The sequence below is a fragment of the Andrographis paniculata genome, unplaced genomic scaffold (assembly GCF_009805555.1).
Source record: "Andrographis paniculata isolate CXL003 unplaced genomic scaffold, ASM980555v1 Contig55END, whole genome shotgun sequence".
NCBI classification, from domain to species: Eukaryota; Viridiplantae; Streptophyta; class Magnoliopsida; order Lamiales; family Acanthaceae; genus Andrographis; species Andrographis paniculata.
Genome location: NW_026137590.1, coordinates 4,046,639 through 4,074,500, shown reverse-complemented (window position 1 = coordinate 4,074,500; position 27,862 = coordinate 4,046,639). Strand labels below are relative to the sequence as shown.

At 30.3% G+C, this 27,862-nt stretch overlaps 1 protein-coding gene across 6 annotated transcripts; it reads left to right on the top strand.

The window, feature by feature from the left end:
- Nucleotides 1-3,328: 3,328 nt before the first annotated feature.
- Nucleotides 3,329-24,475, top strand: LOC127256192 (uncharacterized). 6 transcript variants are annotated; one of them, XM_051282054.1, is made up of 28 exons: nt 3,333-3,514; nt 3,633-3,725; nt 4,078-4,179; nt 4,412-4,584; nt 4,771-5,020; nt 5,103-5,170; nt 5,263-5,332; nt 5,429-5,770; nt 5,872-5,951; nt 6,064-6,115; nt 6,331-6,484; nt 6,602-6,689; nt 7,297-7,399; nt 8,442-8,532; nt 9,977-10,074; nt 12,692-12,871; nt 17,125-17,370; nt 18,296-18,391; nt 18,584-18,678; nt 18,761-18,824; nt 19,078-19,165; nt 19,248-19,321; nt 19,398-19,637; nt 19,723-19,796; nt 20,909-21,015; nt 22,750-22,868; nt 23,220-23,297; nt 24,008-24,475. In XM_051282054.1, the coding sequence occupies exons 2-28, from the start codon at nt 3,651-3,653 to the stop codon at nt 24,221-24,223; spliced, it is 3,423 nt and encodes a 1,140-aa protein (XP_051138011.1). In that variant the 5' UTR covers nt 3,333-3,514; nt 3,633-3,650; the 3' UTR covers nt 24,224-24,475. The 6 variants fall into 6 exon arrangements, 4 of the variants coding, with proteins under 4 accessions (XP_051138012.1, XP_051138011.1, XP_051138010.1 ...); XM_051282053.1 differs by having other exon boundaries at nt 3,607-3,725; XM_051282055.1 differs by having other exon boundaries at nt 3,332-3,725; nt 19,254-19,321.
- Nucleotides 24,476-27,862: the final 3,387 nt, after the last annotated feature.

The window sequence follows — 27,862 nt, the reverse complement described above, 5'->3', positions numbered from 1 at the left end:
AATGTAAAGAATGTTGAGGGAATGATAATGAATTGTTATTTTTAATTAATTTTGTATTTTTTTCTGAATTTGAGAAGAAATAATTGTAGGTGATGGAATTAAAATTAAAGGAGATAAAAAAGAGTAAATTATGAAGGATATTTTAGTGGGACAACACGTGTGTTTTTAGCTTTATTTTTAAATTTTTTTTCAAATTCTAAAGTTAAGTGTTATGAAATATTTTGATATCCAAATTTTAGTATTTTAGTGGATAATTACATTAATAAGTAATTTGAATATATATTATTTTTTTTCAAAAGATTAATTAATATTTTGTTAGGCCACCCAAACATTTATTTCTTCTAGTAATTTATATCTAAGTATCAAAATCCAATCAATTTTTATATGATATTTCTAAATCTTATATTGCTTCTGGCTCATGAGAGATTATCCGTATTTTTTAGTCAGTAAAAAAAAATGATCATTTCTATTTTAATAAATTTATTCGTATTAAATATACTTAATATATATAATTTAATTTAATTAAAATTTTAACATGATATGCGTAGGACTTACTCAAGAAAATTTTATTTTTATCTCACTCTTCAATAAACAAATATTTTAATCAATATTTAAAACTTCATTTTTTTTCTTCATAAAATTAGTTTAAGTTAATTATGAATAAATAAATATATTTTGTTTATTTATTTGTATTATACAGTATAAAATTTTATTATTCTATAAAATAATGTCGATATTATATACTCCCTCCGTCCCACCGGAATTGAACCCTTTGATTAGGGACACGGTATTTAAGGTAAGGATGTTTAATTAGTTAATAATAATTAGTTATATATTATTAGATTATTTTTTGTATAATTAATAATATTTATATTTTTAAAATAAATTTAATATATATGATTAAAAAAATTAAATATATGTTTAAATATTTAAAAATTATATAGCAATTAAAAAATATATGCAATATGGATATCATTTTGCAGAGAATAAAATCTTCTATAATACAAGCAAATAAAAAAACATTTTTGTTTATTTATAATTAACATAAATTAATTTTATAAAAGATGTGTAGTTTTAAATATCTAAAAATATTTATTTTTTTGAGGAGAGATGTAGAAATAAAGGGGTTTTGAGTGTGTCCTACATCATGTTGTATGTTATGTAGTTAATTAAGTTGATTTATATTTGTTAAATATGTTTTGGTTTAATCGTTTTTACCAAAAATAGAAAGGTGTCAATTGTTATGAGACAGACAAAAATAAAAATAGTGTCAATTGTGGTGGGATGGAGGGAGTACGTCATTTGTCCAAGAATAAACTTTTAATTTAATTTTAACTTTTAATCTTTTACAATATTTTACTTTAATATCAATGGTAAAATAGATATTATACTATTTTATTATTATATATGTATAAAATATTAATTTATCTTAATTTGCATGTAAAAAAACTAAAAAGCTTATTTTTGGATAGAAAAAATATATTTTATTTAGATATAATATTAAAAATATTTAAATACAAATTTTAAATATTTTAATCATATATTAATTCATATTTTTAAAGTACCAATAATATTATTCATATAAAATATAATAAAATAATATTATAATTTGTTATTAATAATTTACTAATTTAAAATATTTAAATAAATAACAAATGAATAATATACATTTTTATTAACTAATAAAATATTATTATTTTTTTAATAAAAAAATAGAAATTTTATTGAATTGGAGGGATATGAGTATTTATTTCAATTATTAATATATTAAATTGATTGTTTGTGGGATTTTAACTAGGTTTTACTATTTATTTATTTTTTCTCAAGACATCAAATTACATATTTATTATTTTTTGTTATATTATATTAAATTTTAATTTATATTCAAAATTCAAAGCAAAATCCTACAAATAAATACATCACAATTAAAATATCATAATAATATATATTCATATCAAATCAAATAATTATTTAAAGTAAAAACTTTTTGCATATTTAGGGTGTGTTTATTTGAGGGATTTTGTAGGATTTTTACTATTTCCATAAAATTTTTCCTCTAAAAATATTAAATCAAACATTTATTTTTTATTTTTTATATTATACTAAAAATCAATTTTATATTCAAAATATCACATCAATTTTTATTTATATCACATCATACAACTATTCAAATTCAAAATTTTTACTATTCAAATCCCGACTCAAAATTCAAACCCTCAAACAATCACACCCTTATTAAATTCTCACTGCTCTTGGACTCCTAGTATCCTATACTATAGGGTAAAACACTATGAATTTGTTCATATTGTATTTTTAACCAATACAGTTACCTATAAAATATTATTCTTAAAAAAAATATACTCCATGTTAACATAATAAAAATCATTAATTTAAAAAATATTAATAATTTTTTTATATTAATAATACAATTATTAATGCCTAATAAAAACAAGAAAAAAATTGTTGATATAAAACACAAACCCAAGCCCTACAAAATTGTCATACAAATACAATTATACAAAATCCATGAAAGTTAAAACCTACTCGAATTGAATCTCCGCTACCTAATAATCACATTTTTTTGTAAGAGCACGCACACTGGCTAAAAAAAATAAAAGCCTCGTAATATATAAAATTGATTGCAGTATTAAGGTTAAATAAAGATGTCAATTCATATTTTTGAATCGTGTTCGTATCAAATTGAATCATGAGTGTAACAAAGTAATTCAAATCCAAAATTTGACTCGAAACCCTAAATGTGATGGTTGAATATGATATGAATTTTTTTGGGTCGGATTCATATCAATTTAATTAGTTTTTATACATCTGAAATCTAAACAACCCGACCCGAAAAAAAAAAAAAATTAAATTTATCTAAAAAATTGCAATTTTATATTATTTTATAATTAATATAATATAAATATTTTAAATTTAAATTAAAAACAATTTCATATCAATCTGGATGTGATTTTCATATTTTGGATTATAGGACGAACTCGAAACTCGATGCAAATACAGACACTTATGGGTGTGTTTATTTGTGGATTTGAGATTTTGGATTCGAATATTTGAATAATAAAAAATTGAATTTGAATAATTGTTTAATATGATATAAATATATATTGAGACGTTTTAAATGTAAAATAATTTTTAGTATAATATAATTTTTTCTTTAATATAATATTTTAAAAAATAAAAAAAAAAGAGTAGTAAACATAAAACCACGAAGAACATAATTTTTTTTTGGAGTCGACTACATCTTTTGCAAACAACAAGTTCATCAGGTCCAACTGGCTCGATTTTTAGGTCGGTTTAATTTTGACCCAAAATTCACCCAAACTTGGTCTACAACTTCCCAACCCCGTCGCCACCCACCCATTGTAGCCTGGAGGAAAAGAGAAATAGAGAAGAGATGAGGCCCTCTCGATTCTGAATCCAAATTTTACAATGGAGGTATTCACCGCTGCCTATGAATTTTTTCTGACGCCTGAAGAAGAACCCTTCTAAATACGGGGTAAGTAATTGGGCCACTGCTTCTGCTCTAAAGGTTGTCTGAATCAGTTCGAATCCTTTCTCACCGATCGCGATAACCTGCTACTTCCTTAGTTTCGGTGTCGATCTCATCGTTTCAGCGTATCTAGTGGACAAGCATGGTTGGCGGCGGCCATGTATCGTTGGAAGGATTGGAGGATCAAGAGCTTCAAGAAGATTGTAAAGCTGAAAAGGTTTGCGAACAGTAATCTATGCATTTCATGATTTACCCCTTCATTTCTTTCATCTGGTTTGCGCGCGTGTGGACTTGAAGGTAGCTGCCAAGATAAGGTGCAGAAATTTAGGGAATTTGAAACCGATTCTGTTCAGTTCTGATCTAGTGCATTTTCCTTGAATTTTTGTCCCGTTGGAGTTTCTTTTATGGTTAGGTATTGAGGACTAAGGTTTTGAAAAGTTCAAAATTTTTGTTCCATGTCAAGTATCCCTCAAAGTGATGGTTTTTGGACTTTTAGGATCGAATTATATGGGAATGTGTTTCTATTATTTGAGCTTGAATTAGGTGTCTTGACCTTTGCTTATTGCCAGGACTACAATAAAGAAAGATTGAATTCAGCTTTGCTTCAAGATCAAAGTTATGATTGTGATGCTATCATATTGCAAATGGAAAAGGTTCTCAGTCGATTCCAGGTATGAGATTTTATAGCTTTCTTGTTATAAGAAAGACAGTTCATGTGAAAAGAATGTATAACTCTTCAAAACTCCTAAAATGAAATATATTGAAACTTTGAACGTAATATTATAATGTTTCAGATTCAGGAGGAGCTATCCTTTTCTTTCGGTTAAAGCATAAAAATTTGAGGCAATATGATCACAATAAAAGTATATAGGGATGTGTTATACAGTGCCTTTTTTGTTGCAGATCCAGGACATCAGCCACTGTTCTTTTGCGGAAATAAACTCGACGTATTGGACTCCTATGCTTGATTCATTTAAAAGGATAGTGCTCATTTTATTTGATGAAGCCAAGAGAGAACGCAATTTAGTCAGAAGTGAAGTCATTAAAGTTACAACACAATGTTTAAATACTCTAAGGTGCGGCTATGCTCTCCCCCACTTGATTAAGATGAATGCAATATAATTGCTCCAAATGTGATGCTTGTAAATTTTATTTCATGGAGTGCTTGCTGCTCTGTGTTAGTACTAGTTAATCTCTCGTCTAAGTTTCACTCTATTTGTTATCTGTGCGTTAAGCTTCACCCGTCACTTATCTACTTTCAGGTTATTTTTCGGTCTATATCAGTCAACTGATTTGCTGTTGGAAATTGAGAAACTTCTGAAGTTGGTTCTTCAAGTGGTTGAGCATTTTCAAGTGGCAGCAAGTCACTCATCTTCATCTTATTTAAGCAAGAACCCTACTGTACCTGTTGGTGTATGGGAATTACTAACAGTTGCATTCGGATTGATTGGTGAAATTTACTTGAAAGTGGGTTCATCCTTGTCACTCAAGATGTGGCAGTCGACTATTAAGGTATGTGCACATTGTGAGATGGATATATACGGGCTTAGAATTACTTAGGAATTTTATTTTATTTTTTATTTTTTTACCTAAGGTCCTCAGGGAAGTCATGGACACCTGTGCATCCAGAAGCTCATTATTGGAGGATAATAGTATTGCCATGTATTTTTCTCTTCTGTCTATTCAAACTTATCTCTGTATAATTAGTTCATAAGAAAATTTCATTTAGCTCATTAGAAGAATTTCATGAGCAGGTTTTATGCTGAGTTTCTTCATTGTCTGCACTGTGTTCTAGCTGAGCCCCGAGGATATCTGGCAGAGCATGTAAGAAGTAGTTTCTTACAGGTCGATTAAGTATGTATTTTATATTTTTTGTACTATTCCATTTCTGTGAAATGATTTTAGTTTTCTTATTTTTAGGTTACTGCCTTTGTAGCATCATTGAAGAAATTTTTCCGTTATGGTCTTGTAAATGATTCCCGTATTAAAATTCAAGCAATCAATATGAATGAAGTTGTTCCGATGAGCCAAAAGCCAACCTTTGAATCATCAGAAAAGCTAAGACGTGGCCCTTATAGGCCTCCACATTTACGAAGAAAAATGGTTGGAAGTGAACATCAAGAAGATGAGAAGGGCATGGGTTCACCCAAACAGGAATTTTTAACATCTGATTCAGAGTGTAGCGATAATGATGGATCATTGTCAGATAATTGCGCTGCACCATTTGCAGAGACTAGGTTAGCTGCAATTCTCTGTATCCAGGTTTGTTAATCTCTCAATTGTTGCATTCTTCACGAGTTTACATTTTACACCATCCAATTTTATTTTTAATATTTTCTTTTACTCTTGAAATTTGTTTGAAGGATCTTTGCAAAGCTGATCCCAAATTGTTTACATCCCAATGGACAATGCTCTTGCCATCCACTGATGTCCTACAACACAAGTCAATCTTTTTACTTTCTTTTGTCTTGTTTATGATGTATTAAGCGTCACCAAATTGCTTTCAACAAGATCTTAAAACTTTTTTATCGCGATTTCTCTCTTTTTTTTGGCAGGAAATATGAGACTACTCTGATGAGTTGCCTACTTTATGATCCTTATTTGAAGGTTTGATTTATAACTGATGCTGTTTGTATCAAACTAGTAATATATGAATTGTAAATGCCTTTCCCATTCTGTGTCTTCTCTACAATCTTCTTTTTACCGTATAATCCCATCTTGGTTGTTTATGAGATGTTTCTGAAGTTCCTCAAAACTGTAATGGATAAGTCTATTATTTTATTCATCTTTTTATATGATAGGTTACTTTTATTGTTGCTTAGGTGCGGATTGCTGCTGGTTCTGCCATTGTGGTAATGTTGGATGGGCCTGCATCTGTTTCTCTTCAGGTAGCAGAATTTAGGGACAACCACAAGTGCGGTTCTTTCACAACATTTTCTAGTTCTCTCGGGAATATCTTAATGCAACTGCATTCAGGTATTGAAATGCTATTATCGTGTGCTTCCTTTTTTCTTCTGCTTCATAACTTTCCAGATTTTGTAGAAACTAAAATTTTCTTATTGCATAACTGGCACAATTTTACTGAACAAATAGGTACTTTATACTTAATCAAACGAGAAACAAACAGGAGATTGCTGGCATTGACGTTCAAAATTCTGGTGCTTTTGATGTCATCTACACCGTAAGTGCTTAGTTAGTTTTGTGATAGTTTTTTGTTTGCTCAACCTTTTTCATCATTTTGGACATGTTTACTATAAGGTATCATCAAATGTTTTCTCTGAGTAATTATGGTCTCTGATTAAAATAAAGTCTGGTGCAAGTAAGTTATTTGTGTGATAAATTGTGAAATTGCACTAGGTGAATATATTTAGCAAAAATGGTTGTTACTACATTCAACAAAATAAACATACTTTGTGTTAGCACACGGTTTGGGCAATCTAGTGAGTCCTTTGTCTTCGTCAATAACTATTCGTTTCTAGTAGACTAGTTCTCCTCTGGTCCCTATCCAAGATGCACTTCTGTGGTAACTTTGGGGGCATTTTTTCATCACTATTAACTAGAACAGTGAACTTGCGAGCTGTTGCTGCTTGTATGGCTCGTAGTTCTTGGCTTCCATAAGAAGCCTATCTGTGAAGGACTATTATGTTTCTTGGTTATGGCTTTTTGGATTGTGAGGTAAAGTCGAGGTTTCAGGGACTCTTTTCTCTGAGTAATAAAAGATGGAAACTTGACAAGGACAGTTAATATAGTTATTTGAACGTTTCTAACCATACTAGTTCCTCCTATAGGTATTCAAGAATGTCGTCAGAGCTACTCTCAATGGTTATCTCGTCAATTCATGCAAGAATTGAAAATGGATTTTCATTTCAAAGTGATCGAAATAATTTGCTGGTTAGTATAACACTCCATCCTGATCATCATTGGTGGACTCTCTGTCTGGCTTGTAGAATTTTTTATGTTATTTATTGTCTTGTGGTTTGCGTACCACTTATAATCTAATCTAGATTGGATAATTTCTAAACCATCTGTGAAGCAGTTGAGAAATAGTTGAATTCCCCACACAGTTAAGAGTTGAGAAAATAATTTACCTATAAAGAGTCCTTGATTATCTATTCTTTCTGGGTTTGTTTTCTGTTGTATGGATAAATAGGAAGTATTGACATTTTGTCACCACTGTGAGGAGTTCCTGCATCCATAGAATTATAACAATGTCATATTTTTAACTTGATTGTATTTTTAACATTATTGGCCTCATTCGTATAAATAAAATGTTGTGTTTTGTATTTTAAGCATCTTCTGTGAATTACTATCATACTTTTTGATTCTGTACATGGAACTTTGCTACCCCAGATCATAGACTTTCCCTTTTGACTGCAATATATATATATATGTTTAAATGTGATCAAGTATTATGTTGAACATTTTACATGTGGCACATTTTCAATGAATCAATTTTATTTTTATTTTTATCTTGCATTAACCGCATTAAACTTTGAAATATCTTGGCTCTGTTCACCTAACAATTTTGTTGGTGAAACGATTCCAATAAATATTACCAAAAAAATATAATATGCACCCACACCCACACCGGCACACCCATACAATATATATAGTATCTATACTGTATTCACTCACAAAAAGTCAATAATGCAACCCATTACATACCGATATACTTCCCCATACCAAACATAAAAAGCTCATACATCCAAAAACACAAAATTGAACACACCCCTTATATGTGCGAAACTTTAACCATTGCTATACATGGTTTTCTGAGTCAGTTTTACATAATTCTGTGATATTGGCATTCCTGCATGAGGTAGTCGATTTCCTCATTCACAAATTTTCTTATTATTTTTAATGCAATGTTATTTGATACAAACTCAGGATTTTGAAACTAATGGTATATGATACTGCTGGTTAACATTTGCAGGCACCAGCAATCAATTGCTTAACTGTAGCTCTTTCTGTGTCTCCGCCATCAACACGTGTCAACAAAATGCTTCTGGATGAATTATCTACAGGTTTGTAGTTCGTGCATATGAAACATGTCCTCTTTGCTGAGTTTGAGTGAGGAATTGCATTTCGTGTGTTCCTTACATATCATGTTTTAAGGCATTCTCGATGTTTGAGGACTGAATAAGGAATGGTATTTTGATGCTCCATTTTATTGGTTTCGGTGCATCATTGGTAGATAAGTGCTGTTATTGGAGCAATGACCTTTTCAATGGAAAAAATTTGTTTTTCCGTGCTGTGGGATGCAAGAATTACAAGAATCTTCTATAGTACATGATTGCTATCTATAATGGAATAGTCATATGCCTCATGTTTAACTGTATTGTGTTTTTGCCATTGTTGAACTAGGTGAATAGCCAACCTATATAAAAGATAAGATATTAACTGTTAGGATTTTGCTTTTTTTTTTTTCTTAAGCCTTTTCAATTTTCATACGTAAACTATGTTTACTTGTTTAAATTTGTATAACAATTTTATTTTGAAAAATCACTTGCACACCCTGGCATATATGTTGCAGGTAAGGTAAATAGAATTTGGATTTCCTTTACAAAAAGTAAGTTGAAATAAGAAGGAATAAGCCAAACCTATAAATACAGAGTACACATTTTTATCGGAATTTTGTCCTAGAAACACAATCAAATAACTGTATGTGTGCTCTCACACCTATAAACAAAGTAACTCATAAGTCTGAGAGAAACTTATATAAATAGTCCAAATTTTATCTGATTGAATTGGTTTGGTTTGGTTTGTTTGTTTGTTTTTTTTTTTTTTTTTGTGTGTGTGTGTGTGTGTGTGTGTGTTTACCCTATATGTTTTACTATTCAATCTTTTATTTTCCTTTAAAAAATATTATATCCAAGACCAATTTTGATACAAAAACATTATATCAAACAACTATCTTCACCCAAAAAAACATCAAACCCAAAACACAAACACAAGAGAATACATCTGAAGTAGGTTGGAACTTTTATTTGTAAACATGAATCTTTATGACCAAAATTATGATAGAATTAAAGAAAGTGATGTTTACAAGAGCTAAAAAAACTGAAATCTACTTAAATGAAACGATCTATGTGAAGATGGGAAGTTTTCGCTGTGAATATTCAGAATTATATGTTGATTACTTTTAACACATTCTCTCCCCTTTTCTGAGATGATACTAAACTACTTAATCTAAAAAAATCTGAGAAGCAAGTGATGAAGAATGTACCTTAGAAGAATAGGTGTGTATTTTGACAATTAAGACTTTTTGAGGGTTTTCCATGACAGTTTTTCTTGTATTTTTTGGTAAATATAGAATTTTATGTCTAAGGAGTATATATGTTCTCTTTCATGGAACTTCACCAGTTTTTATCTTCTTTCATGCATTTTTTATTTCTATATAATTAAATGTTCCGAACTTGAGTCACTGGCCTTTTGATTTAATTTTTCTTTGATAATATGATTTACCAGGATCTATTCAAAGTCACCCGCAAGCTGGTGTATTATATACCTTGTTTCAGTGTTCGGAACATTTACACAGTCCATCAATAAGCTTAGAAGCCTTTCAGGTAATAATTGTTTAGATTGATAAACATTTTGATAGTTTATAATTGGCGGTTGACATAACATGTTGCATATCTATGCTGTGCAAATTTAGTTCCAATAATAGCATCAAATGTGGTTAATATGCTTCTTAAAAATTATGATGTGTATTAACATGCTGTTGGGTAGAAATATGAACTGGTATTTTTAATTACAGTCTTACTTTAGCCTGTGTTTTTGACTTACATAGGAGGAATCCTCTTTGTTACCTGTGGAGTTTTTGCAATTCTTGCATTAATGAAACTTGTTGTGTAGTTAACAAGATTAGGTTGGTTGGTCAGTTGGAAACTTCCATAACTAATTGATGTTAACTTTCTCTGCATAAAATTTCCAAAATCTTATCTCCACCTATATGATGTCCTCACATTTCTCAGTTGGCAGTTGTCCTTTTCAGTTCATATCCATATATTTTATAATAGATGGTTGCATATTGGCTAGTGCAAACATATAGTGCACAAGTACAACGATCTACAAAGTCGAATTCATTGAGACTAGTGGCTATTTCTTTTGTTGTGCAAATGAATAGGAGGGGGTTGTGAAAATACTATTAAGCACTAAATAATAAGAACACATACGGATGCAAATAATAATTTGATAGACGAAAACACCCAAACAATCTGATTGAATGTAACGAATGAACAAGAGTTTTAGTCCAAAGAATGACAATATTAGGTGGGAATTTGTTATTTGATGATAGATGCCGGAAATATATACATATTATAATAAGTAGGCTATAGCTGTAGACATTCTATACCAATCAAATTTTTCTTAGACAAAATATAACTATTAACTAGCTCCCTTATTGATGTAGTAGACTAGTAGTACCCACGATCTAATCTCCAAATCAGGTTTGACAATCTTCGAGAGTTGAGCCAAAAAGAATTTATCCTTTCTTAGATAAGCTACCGATTCTATATTACATAGCAGTCACTAGCGTGCTAATGCGCCACTGCGGAGCGGAGCAGTTTTCTTCAGCCATGGCCATCATCACCATCTTAGCGCATGTACACTCTTACGGTCTGTTGCAATGGTGCGGTTTGGTACCGATCGGATTCGAATATATGGATTGGTGCAATGGATTCATAATCATCAGATGTATCACTGAGTATTCAAGTTATTAGAAAATGATCTTTTCTTTTCGCGCATCAATATTAGGTTTAGTGTTTATAATATAAAATATTAATTTTCTTATATTAACATCATGACATAATTTTATTTTATATTATAATAAGTATATATGTGCTTGTTCTTTTGTATTGTCATTTTTAGTTTTTTCCTATTAATATTTTATTTTCCCTAAAAAAAGAATCACATTCAACATTCATTTTTCATACAAAACATTAATTCATCTCAAAAACTTCCAAATAAAAACAAAAACACAAAAAAGAACACACCCATAGTTTCTTATTACTCGATTCAACCATTCTTGCTTCATATATTAGTTTGAATGATATTTATAAGTTTAATTTATAGATCTTTCTTATGCAATTCTATTGTAATTTTACATGTATAATAAATGTATGCATGCATATCTTTGAGTGTATTTGGTTTGCGGGGATTTTTTTATTTATTTATTTATTTTTTGTCTGTATGTGTTATTGGTTTAAATAGTGATATGATATGATGTGTTTTGAAATGAAATGTTGTATTTTATTGGGAAATGTGAGACATGAATAGTAGAAAAACAGAGAATAGTTGTAAAGAGAACAAACTTTTAACTTCAAATAGCAGTTTTCCCACTAACTGCTATCCCGCAGAAGCTTTTTAGGATATGACTGTTATTTACTGCTATTTTGAGATTTACAACAATGTATGCCATATAGCCACAAATGAATAAGACATGAAAATCTGCAAAATTGAGTAAGGGAGTCATGTCCAAGTGAAATATAAATTGCAACACAATATGGATTAAGAGATCCGACATGAATCTGTATGCTGATAACTTTAATAGATGTAAAATGGTTAGGTGTAATTTACGTTTTCTTGATAGGCTCTTTCTCGTCCTGTCTCTCTTCTCTCTCTCTCTCTCTCTCTCTCTTTGTTGTGTTACATATGCCTGGAATGACTTCTATCTTTTTTAAGATAGGTCAAAACAGTCACAATTTGGGAACTATTGGTCAATAGTAGAAGCATGTTTGTTATGGAAATGCATATATGAGGTAATATCACGCTTTCATATGTAATTGACACAAAAAAGGGCTTGAGGGTGGATCAATTATTTCCTGAATTATCTCTTGTTGACCCAATGAATTTTCTATCCTTGGAAACCTTTCTGGAGGCGTCAGTATTTTCAAATAAATCATAGATATGTACAACATATTGATTGATGTAATGTTGTAAGATGCATAAAGTAAGCCCTAACTTACAGCTTATTCTTCACACGACAAAATCCTGCACTATATGCTTTTGTGGAATTAAAGCCGATACAATTGCAATTTCCATGTTTAGCATAGACAACATAGAAGAACTGTGAAAAAAATTTGAAGCGGGAGAAATTGTCTGTTGGACTATCCTTTTGTTTTCTTAACACTTTAACAGAGACTTTTTGAGTTCAATGTTTATGGTTTGATTAGTTGGATGCAGGCTCTCAAAGAATTGGCACACAATTATCCAAATGTAATTGCGTTGTGTTGGAAGCAAGTTTCTTCTCTTGTATATGGCGTATTTAGCTCATTTCCGGATACTCATGTGAAATTTTGGAGAGGTAAACCTGAACAGAGTGTCACACAAATTCAGGAGAGAGTCATGACAGCAGCTATTAAGGTGAGTTTCCTTCCTTTCTACATGAACTTTCCCTTCATATTCTATTTTCCCGGTTTGTCATTGTACTGGATATTTACCTATCACATGATTTTAATTTTCTTTCTTAATGAATGTAATGTGATATGGAGGCACTGCATTCAATATCTACATGTTTATAGGAAATAGAATTTGGGTTGATGTGGTAGATATGCAAACTTAGGTACTATGATTGTAGGACAAATAAAATTGGAAATTGTGAGATTCTTGAGTTTTAGGTAATTAGTTTTGATAATAATGATAATAATAATAATAATAAAGAAATTTGATGAATGCAAGGAAAAAAAAGGTCCTTTGAGAATAATCATTAGTAATAAGAAAATATTGAAACACTAACTTGGATTTTACTTGACAAGGACTCCAAATCATTTTGAAATAGCGTAAATGGTTTATCAACTCTATTATTGGATTAGGGAGAGAAAGGAACACGATGGTGTTTACCATGTTGACATGATTCACCATTTTAGGTTCTAACATTATCTTAAGATTCTGTAAGAATGTATGTCCAAGATGACATTACTTGGTAAATGAGATATGGAGAATAGGTGAGCATACCGGGATTGTAAAGTACAAATTGGACTAAGACCTTGCAAACATACGAAAGAATTGTCACAACTGATTTTTCAAGAGATGTGTTACATCATAGGATAAATTTTTGAAATATTTCTTAATAATATGACATTAAGGTCTATTTATAGACCTTATACAAAAAGATAAAGTCAAATAATAACAACCTAATTTAGTAGATATATCTAAATAATAATCTAATATAATAGATATGAATAAATAATAACTAGAAAATCTAAATAATATCAACTAAAATATTTATTTAAAATATATTTCAACACCCCGCCTCAAACACAAGTTGGTGATGTAGAAACCAACTCGAGTTTGGCCAAATAAACAGGAGGTGGAATTTGAATATGGACGGACTTCGTAAATAGATATTAACATTCAAATCGATTCTCTATCATAGTGTGGCACTAAATTCTAAGAAATTAAGATTTTGGCCAAATTAAAGTTTCTAGTGGTAATAGTCGTCTGTCACGGGAACGCACCGAAGATTTTCTGTCGTAACGGTGGTAACTTTAATAAATTGAAGTTTTGGCAAAAATAAGATTTTTAATAACCACGATCCTTTGTCGTGGCAGCGGTGGCAATGATCATCTGTCGCGGCGGAGGCATCAAAGTAGAATTTTTGATAGCGGCGATTCTCTGTCGTGGGGCGGCGTTAAACCCTAAGAAATGAAAATCAAGTAGCAGAAATTCCGGACAAATAATTGAATACCGATCCTATGTCGTTGTGGTGCGCAAAACCCTAAGAAATTAAACCATGAATCGGCATAAACTCCAGATAAGTAATTGAAATACCAAACCAAAAATTTTAATCAAAACTGAAACTTCACAAATATGTTGAAAATATTATGGTATATTGTTGCCGAACGATTCTAGCAATTGGATGCCGCCCTTCACACGTGGCTAAAGTTGGTGGCAACAAAACTGTTGACCAAATTGACTGGCATTGACCAAATGTTGACGATGTTGACCACATCGGTCAACTTACATGTATAGTTTCTGACGATGATATTTGTTGGAAAGGTCGTCTCATAATAGGAATATGGTGGCGATAGTAATATAGGTCAGATGCATTTGAAAAGTGGCAAATAGGTGAGATTAGAATGACATATATTTTGAAAGTGATAATAGATCACATTTTCGAAAGGCAATCCTCCGAGTACATTCCAAGTTACGCAGATGAATTCGGAGAAAACGTGACTATGATACCATATTACGATATAGGAGAAATTTATAAGATATTTATAGACTTTATACAAAAGGATAAAAGATAAATAATAACCTAATTTAGTAGATATATCTAAATAATAACCACTTATTCTAATAGACATGATTAAATAATAACTAAAATATCTAAATAATATCAACCAAAATATTATCTAAAATATGTTTCAACAAGATGCAATTGAGCCGTGCAAAGCTGTGGGTATTTATCCCAACAAGTCTTTTTCTCATCGCGATCCTTATTGCAATCGGTGGAATGTGGTTGTGTTCCTTTACCATGATCAACTTGTCCACCACATTTGCATCCACGAGTTCTCAAGGTTGTAAGAGAGAACATGTGATGAGGTACCTATTGAGAGGATTTCCAGTCACAACTTTCTTTGAAATAGAGCGAGATTATACTTACACTGAGATGGAAGATTTTCATTGCCAAGGATTTGAGCCCTAACAGGTTCAAATGCATATTTGAGACCTGCGAGAAAGGTCACTGTAATGAATTCAATTCCTCTTAGCCCCGTTTCACTTTTTAAAAGGCTTGTTTGGTTTGAGGGGAGAAGAAGGGTAAAAATTAATAAAGGAATCTATGAGTTAATTCTCTTGCTTGGACGGGAATGTTCCTCTGAGACATGGTACATTTTGGTATGTTACTGGAGTATGGAAGTCTGGCATATTAACATGCCACCTAGCATGTAATAACATGGAAAAGTAGACTAGAGGTCTCGGCATCCATTGAATTGAGGAGATATAGTAGTTGGGCATCGCTAACTTGTCAACTTTCCAGTAGCACTGCATGGAGTAGGAGGACTCAAGGAAGGATAGCTGTTTTTTGTCCTATAAAGAACAATTCAATTTTCTTAAGAATGCAATGAATAATTGCTTCCAATTAGGCAAGCTCAGCAATCCTGAAATTATTTATCTGAGACGAAGATTGAAATTTAACTCCTATGTTGACAGCAAGTTACTTGATGAAAGTAAAAGTTGAAGACGAGAAAAACAAAAATTAAACTAAATTGGTGAATTGAGCACGGGCCTGCTCTAGGAATACCGCAAAATGCAATCCTCCACAAGGAAACCTTCCACAGTCGCTCCTATGTCTTTTGAAATTTGATAGCATCAATATTCGGACCATCACAATCCTTTTTTTTGCTTATCATATTATTCATAGTATCATTAGACTAGTCTAGACTCTAGATGTCTTTGCTTGTTCATATCATTAGGCTCATCAAGCAAACTGACATGTTTGCAAAGATCATCACTATCATATTTGCAAATATCATCGTAGAAGTACTGTTATCATTGCTATATAATCTCATTAAAAAAACCTACTTCTATCAATTCATGAGCACATGTGAGCAATTCACTACACCTATTATTTATTTTACTACCTCCGTCATCTAAATTTATGCTCGTTTGACCGGACTCGGGTTTTATGGGAAAAAAATAAAAATAGAAATCTTTTCCTTTTATTGTAAAGAAAATGTAAAAAAAGTGATATTTTTTTTACTAAAAAAGAAAATGATAATATTTTTGGATAATCAAAAAAAGAAAGCGGGCATATTTTTCGATGAAGAGGGAGTATAATTTCGACTTTACATTTGCAGATTTGACTGTAAAGTAATTAATTTTATGTTATGGAGATTGATAATATGTTAGCATATGAGTGATGGTGAAACTGGTGTCCATGCATTTTGAAGATCTAAATTAAAGGGTTTGCCAGTGTGTTCTTTTTGTGTTTTTGGTTTTGATGTTTTTGAGATTAAATAGTTGTTAGATGTGATATTTATATAGAAAATTGGTATTGGATATGGTGTTTTTGAATGGAAAATAAAAGATTGGATAGTAAAATAATGGAAAAGAATACACCCTAAATTTTCATTAGTTTAAATGGTAAGTGTCAAGGTTGATTCTAGGGAATTTGGAAGTGGACATTGTCTGAGATAATTTATATGAATCATGCAAATCAGTAGCAAGAAAATCGTGGTTGAATTCATGGGCACATTCAAGGAACACTGGAACTGGTTGAATTAATGAGAAGGGTGGCTTTCTACTAGAATTAAGGTATCCAACATAACCAATCTTTAATCAATATTGAAATTTGAAAATAAGTAAATTACCTAATCGATCAAGGTAACACTTGTTGTAGGGACACACATAATATATATAGAGAATATCTTGATCAAAACTTATATCCCTAGAACTTTTGGAGATCACATCATTCGGATGAAAAATTACTTTCATTTATTGGAATTCTTCTGTTAGAGAAAAAAAGTGTGAATTAGCTTGTTACTATCCAATATATTCTTATATTTGGTGTTCGGGAAAGACGCTAGGTTAAGAATATATTTAGTTTCCATCTAAAGTTTAGCGTATAATTCAAATGATAGTTATGATCACTTGACCTTGATCCATATATACAGGTTCTGGATGAATGCCTTCGGGCAATTTCTGGTTTTAAAGGAACAGAAGACCTTTCAAATAATGAGTTCCTTGACAGCCCATTTACTGCTGATCATGTGAAAATGAAGACAATCTCATCAGCTCCATCATTTGAGAGCCTTTCTTCAACTGATTGTGAATCTAAAAAGTGTCGCTTGGAAAGTGAGCCGTGGTTTGAAGCCACAGTAAAGCATATGCCAATCATAATTAAGCATTCTTCAGCCATGGTTAGTTCAGAAGAAATTCAGTTCACTTGATTTCTCTATGTAGTATAGTTCATTGAAAATAATATTATGACAAAATATCTTACTATTATAATAATGTTATATCCATTCAATCGATAGTTAATTGTTTCTGAAGCAAATTTCATTTATTTTACTTTTTCAAGTAAATGGCAGTATACTTAATAAAACCAAACTTCAAATCGACAGAACTTACAGTTTCACCTAATAACAACTTTTATGGGCCTGTTTAGTTAGCGTTTAAGATCGTGGTTGAAAATTTGGTTTTATTGTTTGGAATGAGATGGTTTTTGGTTAATGTTTAAATTATGATGCAATATATATTTGATTTAAAATACATTTAAAATGTATGTTGAAGTATTTTAAAAACTATTTTTTAATAAGTATATTCAATATGAATGATATTTTTTAAAGAATAAAATTTTGTAGAATACAAAAAGAAAAAAATCATATATATGATTAAAAAAAATTAATTTATAAAAATAGAGAGTTGAATGTATATAAGATATATTTGTTTATTTAGGAGATATAGATATAGAAGATTATAAGTGAGACCCCACTTCAAAAAAATTTGGAAAATGTTTGAGATGAACATATTGGGAGCATGGCGCATACCTACAACCAAATAGACCCTATCTCTAGAAATTATTTGACCATGTAAAGGGCTATTTATTAGTTTGCATGCTGGTAAACCTTTTATGAGTGGTTTGTTGCTTATTTCTGCTATTCAGTCTTTCATTTAGTGAATTCATTTCATGTTCTTTTGAAAATGGTTAGAAAGTCAATTTGATTCCAGATGTTTTACCAGTGTATTTGTGTCGCATTGTATATGTGCAACTGATAGTACATATACTACACCTTACAAGCCTGGAAATGCAAGTTGTTCTTACATTTTATGTCTCTGTGAAAGGTGAGGGCTGCAGCGATGACCTGTTTTGCTGGAATGACTTCCTCTGTTTTCTTTTCCCTGCCCGAAGACAAACAGGACTTTATTATAAGTTCGTTAGTAAGTTCAACTGGAACCCCCAAACTATTTATCTTCGTTGGAGTGAAGAACACTCTCTTTGTTTATGAAAGCTCCCCTTTCTCTTTTAAAATGTCAAGTAATATTTGCCATTTCCTCAGATAATAATCCTAACTTATTGTTTTAACTTAAAAGAATCCACTACCTTTTCTTAAATTCTTTTGATTTTTGTAGAGTGATGCTGCTCTTAATGATGAAGTTTCTCAAGTGAGGTCTGCTGCCTGTCGAGCCATTGGTGTTATTGCATGTTTCCCACAGATATACCGTAGGTAAATAATGCTGAGACTCTGCATTAAGCTTGTGTGGTAACTGGCAATGAGCAATAATTCTCAATTATTTTGTGTTTTGCAGCATAGAAGTCATGGAGAATTTTATCCATGCTATCAAGCACAATGCTTTTGATTCAGTAGTTTCAGTAAGTTTTTGTGTGTTTCCAACTCTCTCTTTGGTCGAACTGTTTTGAATCAAGTTTGGGATGTGAAACAACCTCGTGGCCAGTCCACCAAATGCTAAGTGGCAAGTAGGGGCTAGTGCTATAAAAGAAAACAAAGTAATAATGGATGAATCTTCTATTTTCATTTTGAGTATTGATTCAGAACTATATCCGCATTCTATATGATGCTTTCTTCATCTTGCCAATTCTCTTTAAATATAATGCTGAGTTTCAGGTTCGGATCACAGCTTCATGGGCCTTAGCAAATGTATGTAGCTCCATTGGCCATTACATGGAGGCACTCAATGCTGGAAGTTCAATTGGTGTGCCAGCAATCTCTTACCATTTCCATAGTAAATATTGAGTTTGATTTCTCATTTGTATTAATTTATTTTATTGTGGCAGAGTCAGGCAAAAGCCCTCAATTTATATCGTCGCTATTTGACTGTGCTCTTCGGCTTGCTAGGGATAATGACAAGGTACTTGATACGAGAACCTTTTCCCCAAAATTTCTTTGGAACCTTGGTTAACAGGAGTATGTTGCATGTTCTAAAGGTCAAGGCTAATGCTGTTAGAGCTCTTGGAAACCTTTCAAGAGTTATTCAATTCACAAAGCAACCACTTCACCATGGCGATCCAGTGGATTTTCAGCAAACACAAAATGGGGCAACAGTATTCAAGAATGATGTAAGGCAGAGTTCAGATTCATTGCTAATGACATCTCCTACGAGTTTTTATTGGCTTGAGCAGATGGTTCAGGCATTTCTGTCTTGTGTGACAACTGGAAATGTGAAGGTCTGGTGCATTGTTAAGAGTTATATCTCATAATTTCTGGTTAAAGTGTTATCTAAAAAGAGTTTCTTGAAACTGAACATTACAGGTTCAGTGGAATGTATGCCATGCGCTAAGCAATTTATTTATCAACAAAACATTAAAACTGCATGACATGGATTGGTAAGGATTGTAGCTTTTATGTTGTATTTTCTTGTAGTGACGGTGAAGTTTACATTTATGTGCTGGGATAACTGCTAGGAGTTCTGGTTGAAAAATGAAGAGATCCACCATTGTTTTTCCTCTCTAGTAGGTTCACTTTGTAATTTAAGCATGGTATTTTCTATTATATAGAGGCAGGCTAACAATTGGTTGTGAGAAATGATGAAGCTTCAATGATCTTTTCACTTTCATTGTTGTAGTGTCTCTTGGTAGAATACAGTACTTAGAAGGGATGAATTCAAAGTTTTGTAAGTATCATACAGATTATCATCCTTGATGTTTTGGATTTTGAACTTGTTTTAAAAACTTGTATTATGATTTCTAACTTTGATATTATGTATAGAAACTATATCTAGTTTGTTGTCCATAAGTAGAAAATAAGTCGTCTTCCTTTAAAAATTAGAGTTCTCTTTCCTGTTTGAGTTTTGGGCTAATCCTATTTCAATCTTCAATACAGCAGAAAATGGTGCTTGAGAGTGCTTTATAGCGACACCTCTGATGTCATCTTCTCCATTACAATTTCTGATACACATCCTAGTGAGCAGGGAGTTAGCCGCCCATGTTTTAAAATTTTCATTTCTTTATCTGTGGCAATATGATGGAAATATCTTTAGACTTGTGAGCTTGACTAGCTAAATAGCAATTGTGGCTTGGGCCTTTTTTGAATAGAGTGTTTTACTATAAATAAATAGAGTGTGCATAAGTTCTGCAATTCTCGGTATTTCAGGTAGCACAAAGTCATCTATACTATATACCTCTTACAGTGTAAGAACTTTTCATAATCATTAAACATGGTCGGAGATCTTCATCAGTGTACTTAGAGAAAATTTACAGTTGACTGCATGGAGTTGAGGAATCGCAATACCTCCTCATCAGTTAGAAAATTTGACTAGATCAAAATCTAGTCCAGTATCTATATTCATATTTTCATTTATCAATTCTTGGTAGTTCTCTAAACATCATAGGGATTAGGTTTCAGTAGTATAAGGTAAAAAAGAACTGTACAAGGCATATCCCATATATTGGCACAGTTCATTGATCACGATTACTTAAGATTGCTTATCATTTTGCAGGGCTCCTTCTCTTTTTAGCATCCTGTTGCTACTCCTTCGAGATTCTGCAAATTTTAAGATCAGAATACAAGCTGCTGCTGCTTTGGCTGTTCTGGAAACCATAGATGGTAATGTTGTGATGGCTTTTCAATGTTTTTTTTGACTCCATCACAATTTTATTTTTATTTTTTCTTGTCTTTTTACTTCTTAATTTCAATCTCTTCTTTTTGTGGATGTTCAGAGATTTAATATATTTCTTTTGCATTTCTCTAGATTTTATTAAACACCACAGGAATTTTGATTCGCCACATTTTATATAATAAATGTGTTTATTCTTTATGGAAGTTTGTTTATCTTGATTGACTAATTATTAGAGCATACGGTTGGTTATCCTCATTTGAAATCAAATTTATGCTGTAATTTTTAAGTTATTCTGTATTATTATCTTAGCCTTATTCTTGAAGTAGTTGATATATTTTTCATTATGTTCTAGCACTGTTTGATTGAGTGTGGAGAGGCTATCAGATGCACAAGGTAACATGTCTAGCTTCTCTGCACAGGAGCAGAGAATGGTGCATCTAAGGATTGTAGGAAGATTTATTACGAGACGAAATGTTAAATTATAAGTATGCACTAATTCAGCAAAAGCCATATTTATTTTTGAATGTTTGGTAATTACTCGATCCACTTTGAGGAAAACAAAATACTATGTAAAATTTATGCTTCTTAAGGACATTTTGTAAGCCTGAGTTGGTTGAGGGGTTCCAATAATAACAGTTTTGCAGAACTATTGGTGCTTGGGTAGACCACATACCAGGTCAAAAGTTTTCATCCTGTGGAACACGGTTTACTTCATTACTCATAAAGTGATATGGATTCTAATGGATGCCATTTTTGTTCAGCTGATGGATAATCTTCCTCAACATTTTACATTGTCCTTAATATCCTGTGTATTAAGTCATTATGTTGAGCTCTAATTAATTATGTAGTGTTAGAAATTTATGACTGTGCTTTCCCATTGAGATTGATAACTCAGGGCAGGGCCGTCTTGACTTTTTTGAGGCTTTGAGCAAAAATAAATTATAGACTCTCATCTATTTTCAAATAATATCGCGTCTGACGTCGATTAGACAAGAGGTTAAAAGTGACAATCTGGGTAGTGTCGATTTGAGAAAAAAAGATGAAAGCACTGTGGGTGAAAGAGAGAGAAGAGAGAAGGTGGGACAGGTTTGGTGACTGAGTGGGTGGATACAGTGCGAATAGGGTGTGAGGTAAAGAAGTGGGTGTGAGGTAAAGAAGTATAGATGATTGAATTTGGAAAGATGGGTAAGACATGGTTAGGAAAGAGAGATAAGAAAGAATATATTATTGGAGTTTAAAATTAAATAAGATAATTATGAAAAAAAAAATATAAACTAAAAGTTAAAATTTAATAATAATAATAAATAATATTTTAAAATATGGGCCCTCTATTAATTAAGGGCCCTGAGCAGTTGCCCACCATGCTCCTAAAAGGCGCCCCTGACACATGGTATTTATGGAGGTACAATAATGAATTTGTAAATAGACTAAACATGAGTAATTTTGTAAACAGAACCAAAATCAATAGTTCTAACATGACAACAAAATATTATCACAATTCTTGTAGTCAAATAGTGCAAAAGTTATCTTTTTTATAAATTTGAGCTAAGTCCTTGGTCTGCTTGAAAGATTTTGGTATATATGTGTATACACATACACACACATTTTAAGCATCTTGATATTTTGAATCTTGTTAAGTTACTCTCTCTTGCCATTGCTAATGCTGTTATTGTTATTATTATTATTATGATGATGCTGATGATGGTTTTCTTGTGCCGCAGATTATGGTAAATCTTATTATGACATTGTTAAGACTGTGGTGCATGTAACGGAGAACTTCAAATCCGATCGGATTTCAGAGCCTTCAAACTTCAAATATTTAATGGCGCTTGAAAAACAGGTCAGCTACTGTTCTTGCTATGTGTTTCATGAAGCCAAATTTACAAACATGATAAAATTTTGGTTTAATGCCTGGACATATATAAGCGATCTGTAATTTCAATTATTTGATAAAATCAAAGCATATGATAAACTTAGGGATGAATACAAAAGAGTACGCAATACAGTAAAGTTGCATATTATGAATTTGAATCTGATAGCATCGGTATGAGTCTAAAGGAAATAATAGTTCTCCTCTTTATTAATAAAAGAAATGGCTGCAACTCTTTTCATTTACTTGGATGATTTGGAAATTCAGTTATAACTGGTCGGGACTTACCTCTATTCGGATGATCCCTGTTTTTTGTTACAGTTGACTTCAACTGTGCTGCATCTGCTTGGTCTTGCTTCACAATGTGACCACCGAGACACACACAACTTCCTGATCAAGGTAAGCGCGTGCATAAAAGCATTTCTGTTTCTGTTATTGTGGATTCATAGTTCCCGATTGTGCATTTTGCCTGATTCTTAGCTGTCATATGATATGGTCCATTGAGCAGAGATGTAGGGGAAATGTGTACGCGTGTTTCTGTCTATAGCTTTTGTATTGACTATTTTCTTTTATTAGCTTTCCATTATCATTAGTTGAACTCTATTACCCTAAGGTTGTGTTTGGTATATTTCTCTTGTTTTTTTGTGTAAGAGAAATGAAACTTGAGAAAAAAATTATTTCCATTATCTGTTTTCATTTATATCCCATATGAAAAGAAATTGAGAGAAATGATGTTGTAGTATATTTTTTTTTAATTTTTACGATTTTTAAAGAAATTGTACTAAATATACTCTTAAAAAACGTCTTATATAATTTATAAATTTTTTTAAAAAAAGTCACCAAAAATATTTTTCATAAATTCTTACTCGTAAAACTTCTTTTTTTTTTTTTTTTCGGTTAATCATTTATTCTTATTTGATTCATTCATATAGTTGCATTTTTTCACATTTCTCAACTGAATTCACTGTTTTACCAAACAAAAGAATTAGTTCTCATTCTCTACTAATTCCATTTCTTTCCAATTCCATTCTCTATTTTCATTTATATGCAATTTCATTCTCAGTATTAAAAGCCCCCTAACTCATATTTTTTCTTCTTTCCATTTCTAGAAAGCACAGTTTCTCGAGGCCTGGATTGAAGATGTATGCTCATCTATTGGGGAAACAAGTTATGAGGGGAAAGATGTTGCGTCCGTGTCTACTCGCCAAAAAAGAGATATTATTTTGAAAACAGTCCGCTCGCTTATTTTGGTGTTTCAAAGCAATGATCATCGTGCACTGGCTCAACGGTTTCACAGGTTGCAGTCTTTGGCTGGAAACCTGTAGTAATATAGTTCAGGTTTGATCTTCTCCATCTGTTATTTTATGGGCTTCCCTAACTTATGTGGTATAATATTTTTCTATGCATTACCATATTGAGGTCTTTATTGGTACCACCATTGGTTGTATATGACTATCGTTGTCAACTATGAAATGGGGTTTTTATAGATTACTTTGTCTTAAACATGTCAAGATTATAGAGGGTGTGTTTGTATAGTAAAATATTTTTGCTCCAAGAAAGTACTATCTATACTCTAAATCATGGGTGTTCTTAAATTTATTTTTCTTTATTCTTAAATTTTTCCCCCTTCTTTTAACCTTCTGTGTGTATTGTTTTTATTAATATATATAATATTTCAAATAAAAACATGCAAGCCAAAAATGGACCAAAAACTATTAACTAAACAACCTTGTCAAAGAGTTAAATGTATGTATGCTATAAACACTACATGTACTTTATTACACGTTTGTTTGATTTGAGTTTCAATTTTAAATTATTATTATTTAATTTTATACGATTTTTAATAAAAATATATTATTTTATCATAAATATTATATCAAAATATTCTTTTACACCCTAATGCAAATCAAAACTCTAATTTGAATCTGAAACCAAACTCAAAATATTTTAATTTCTTTATGTGAGGGATTGAGGTTATGCTTTCAGTTTATTCATTATACAATAATTGTATTTATATATATCAGTATAGACTTGACAAATAATTTTAGTCGGAGAATTGATTCAAGCAAATGTGCATTCCTCAAAACTGACATTCAGCTTTAGAATCATTGACGAAACTAGCATCTAAATTTCGGGGGGCAAAATGTTATAATTTATTTAATATTTAGGTAATAAATTTAAATAAGTAATAATGATAGAATTATATATTAATTTAGATAGTTTGGGAGGGAGGGGACAAATTGTATATAAATATATAAAAATTAATATTTTTAATACTAAAAAAATTATAAAAAATTTGGCAATTGACCTCTCAAATCCTAATGTAATTCCGTCCCTGTTTGAGGTCATTTGTGTGAGAATTGTAGTGAGAAAAAATTATCTAAATGTTCTTACTCTTCCTAGTACTAGGCCTACTTGAGTTTAAGGGGAAGTTGAAATATTTATTATTATTAATTATTTGTTTATTTTATTATTTGCTTTTATTCATTTTGGACTATGCCTATAAATAGGGCTGGACTTTATTATTAATGCAATATATTATTTTCTTTCAAATATTATTTTAACAATTATAATATAAACATTATATATATTGAAAAATATTGAGTATCTTAATATATAATTTCGTATAGGAAAAGCAATTACTCCCTTTGTCCTATATTTATCTATTAGTTTGTTAAGTAGATAGTACAGTTACTAAAAATAAAAATTGATATTATGTTACGAAACGTACCAAAATCAAGAAATGGATAATTTGATAAAAAAATGGAGGGAGTAGAACTTTTGCCCACTGAAGTTGGAGTTTAACCACAAGTGCTATGGTAGAAAGAATGAGACATTTCTTTCACAAAAAGCAATTAATCATGAGGTACAATTTGAAATATATTATTGTTTTTATCTCCTATTTATCTCATTATCTCTAATAAAAATCATAAAAAATAAATATTTAATTAATTATTACCTAAATTTTAAAAATTTAAATTATCAATAATTATTTATATAAATAGAACTTAAATTTATTTCAAAATATCACGTTTATGTATATATTTTTAAATATATTTTTTTATATATTCAATTTCAACATTTATTTTTCTTTTCAAATTTTTATATTAATATTTCTTCAACTAGCTTTTTAATGAATGAATGAAATTGCTGAAAATGAAAAATTTTCAAGAAATATGTATTAAATCAAAATTCTTTCCAATCATTCAAGTTTTCAAGTATCATAATTTCACAAATTTGAACAATTTTAATATTTTAAAATAATAATAAAAATTATATAATATTACTACAATTTATATAAATTAATATTTTTAAATTAAAATATAATATTATATACTCCCTCCGTCCGGCTCTAAGGATCTCATTAATCTTTTGTATTATTGTACTTAACATTAAAAATATTCTTATATTTATATAATTTTTTGCACAAATGTCATGATAATAGTACTATAAGACACTAATAGAAATATTTTTGTCATTTTTCTTTGATTTGTACTACGTTTTCATATAATAATTAATGTTCAAATATCAACACAGAAAAAGTAAATGAGACCCTTAGAACCGCACGGAGATAGTAATACATCCCTCCGTCCCTTGACAATCTATCCATTTTTCCATTTTGGTCCGTCCCATAACAAAGTATCCGTTTCTTTTTTTAGTAATTATACTATCTACCTAACATTACAAATACCCTTCTAATTTACAATATATTACACAAATGCCATTACCTTTATATCATACAATACTAATAGGGTTAATTTAGTATTTTTACTTTTATTTCTACTTTATCATAATATAATACTAATATTTCTAAAACTCCGTGCAAAAAGCAAATAGATAGATAGATTGGGGACGGAGGGAGTATTATTTATATATTATTAGACAATAAAAATATACAAAAATAAATATTCCCTCCGTCCTAGGTATTGTGTCAATGTTGCTGTGACATAGGAATTTAGGAGATATATAATTAATAAATAATTAAAAATATATTAGTAAAATTAATTATTATATAATACAAATAATTATATACCAATGTCAAGATAATTGATTAGTCTAATAAAAATTTAAAAAATTCAAAATATGATTAAAATGTTTAATATTTTATCAAAAAAGAAAAGTGACATAATATGTGAGACCGACGAAAATGAAAAATATGTCATTATAAGTAGGATAGATGGAGTAATTATTATAAATTTCATAAAATTGTAAAGGTAACACGGTGAAGATAATGATATATAACGGATGTTAAAGAAGTAATTGATTATTGATAGGAATATGACGTCAATTGGAGAGATAATAAAGGTAATCCAGCGGAGACACTTACTCTAACAAATATATTTATTTTTTCTTTTATTTATTTATTTATGTATTTATTAGTTTTCATCTTATAAAATTATTTTCTTTCTACTTGTTTTTCTTTTTATTGTTTTCTACTTCAATTAACTATCTAGTTCAAATTTGCATAATAATTTTAAATTTAAGACATTCACCAAATAATTTATATTTATAATTTTTATATTTTGTATTTTTATATACTACTCTATTTTTTTATTATATATATATATGTATATATTATTTCTTACAAGTGTTTATAAATGTGATTATTTTAAATTTTGATTATTTTTGTATTAATAGTTAAAAAGTTACTTTATCACCGATTAACATGATATTGCAATTTTTTTTAAAGTATTATTTAATAAATCTAATATGTGTAGGAAAATTTATAATTTTATGTTGCTTTTTAATATTTTAAATTTTAAAATATATTAAAAATCAGTAATAATTTTATAAATTGCATAATATTTTTATTAAATTTATTTTATGAAATTAAAAAAAAAATTAAGGCAATACCGATAAGTAAGCATAATTTTTCACACACGAAAATTACGAAGATCACGCATGACTGGAGTATGAAAAACATAAGTTTAAATTTATTTTTTGAAATATTTTTATTATTAATT

Bases quoted from the DNA above. Each gene is read 5' to 3' on its own strand.
- LOC127256192 (XM_051282054.1), top strand. From the start codon at position 3,651: ATGGTTGGCGGCGGCCATGTATCGTTGGAAGGATTGGAGGATCAAGAG. The intron at 18,679-18,760 runs GTAAATAATGCT...TGTGTTTTGCAG, and splicing joins TTCCCACAGATATACCGTAG to CATAGAAGTCATGGAGAATT. The intron at 22,869-23,219 runs GTCAGCTACTGT...TTTTTGTTACAG, and splicing joins TAATGGCGCTTGAAAAACAG to TTGACTTCAACTGTGCTGCA.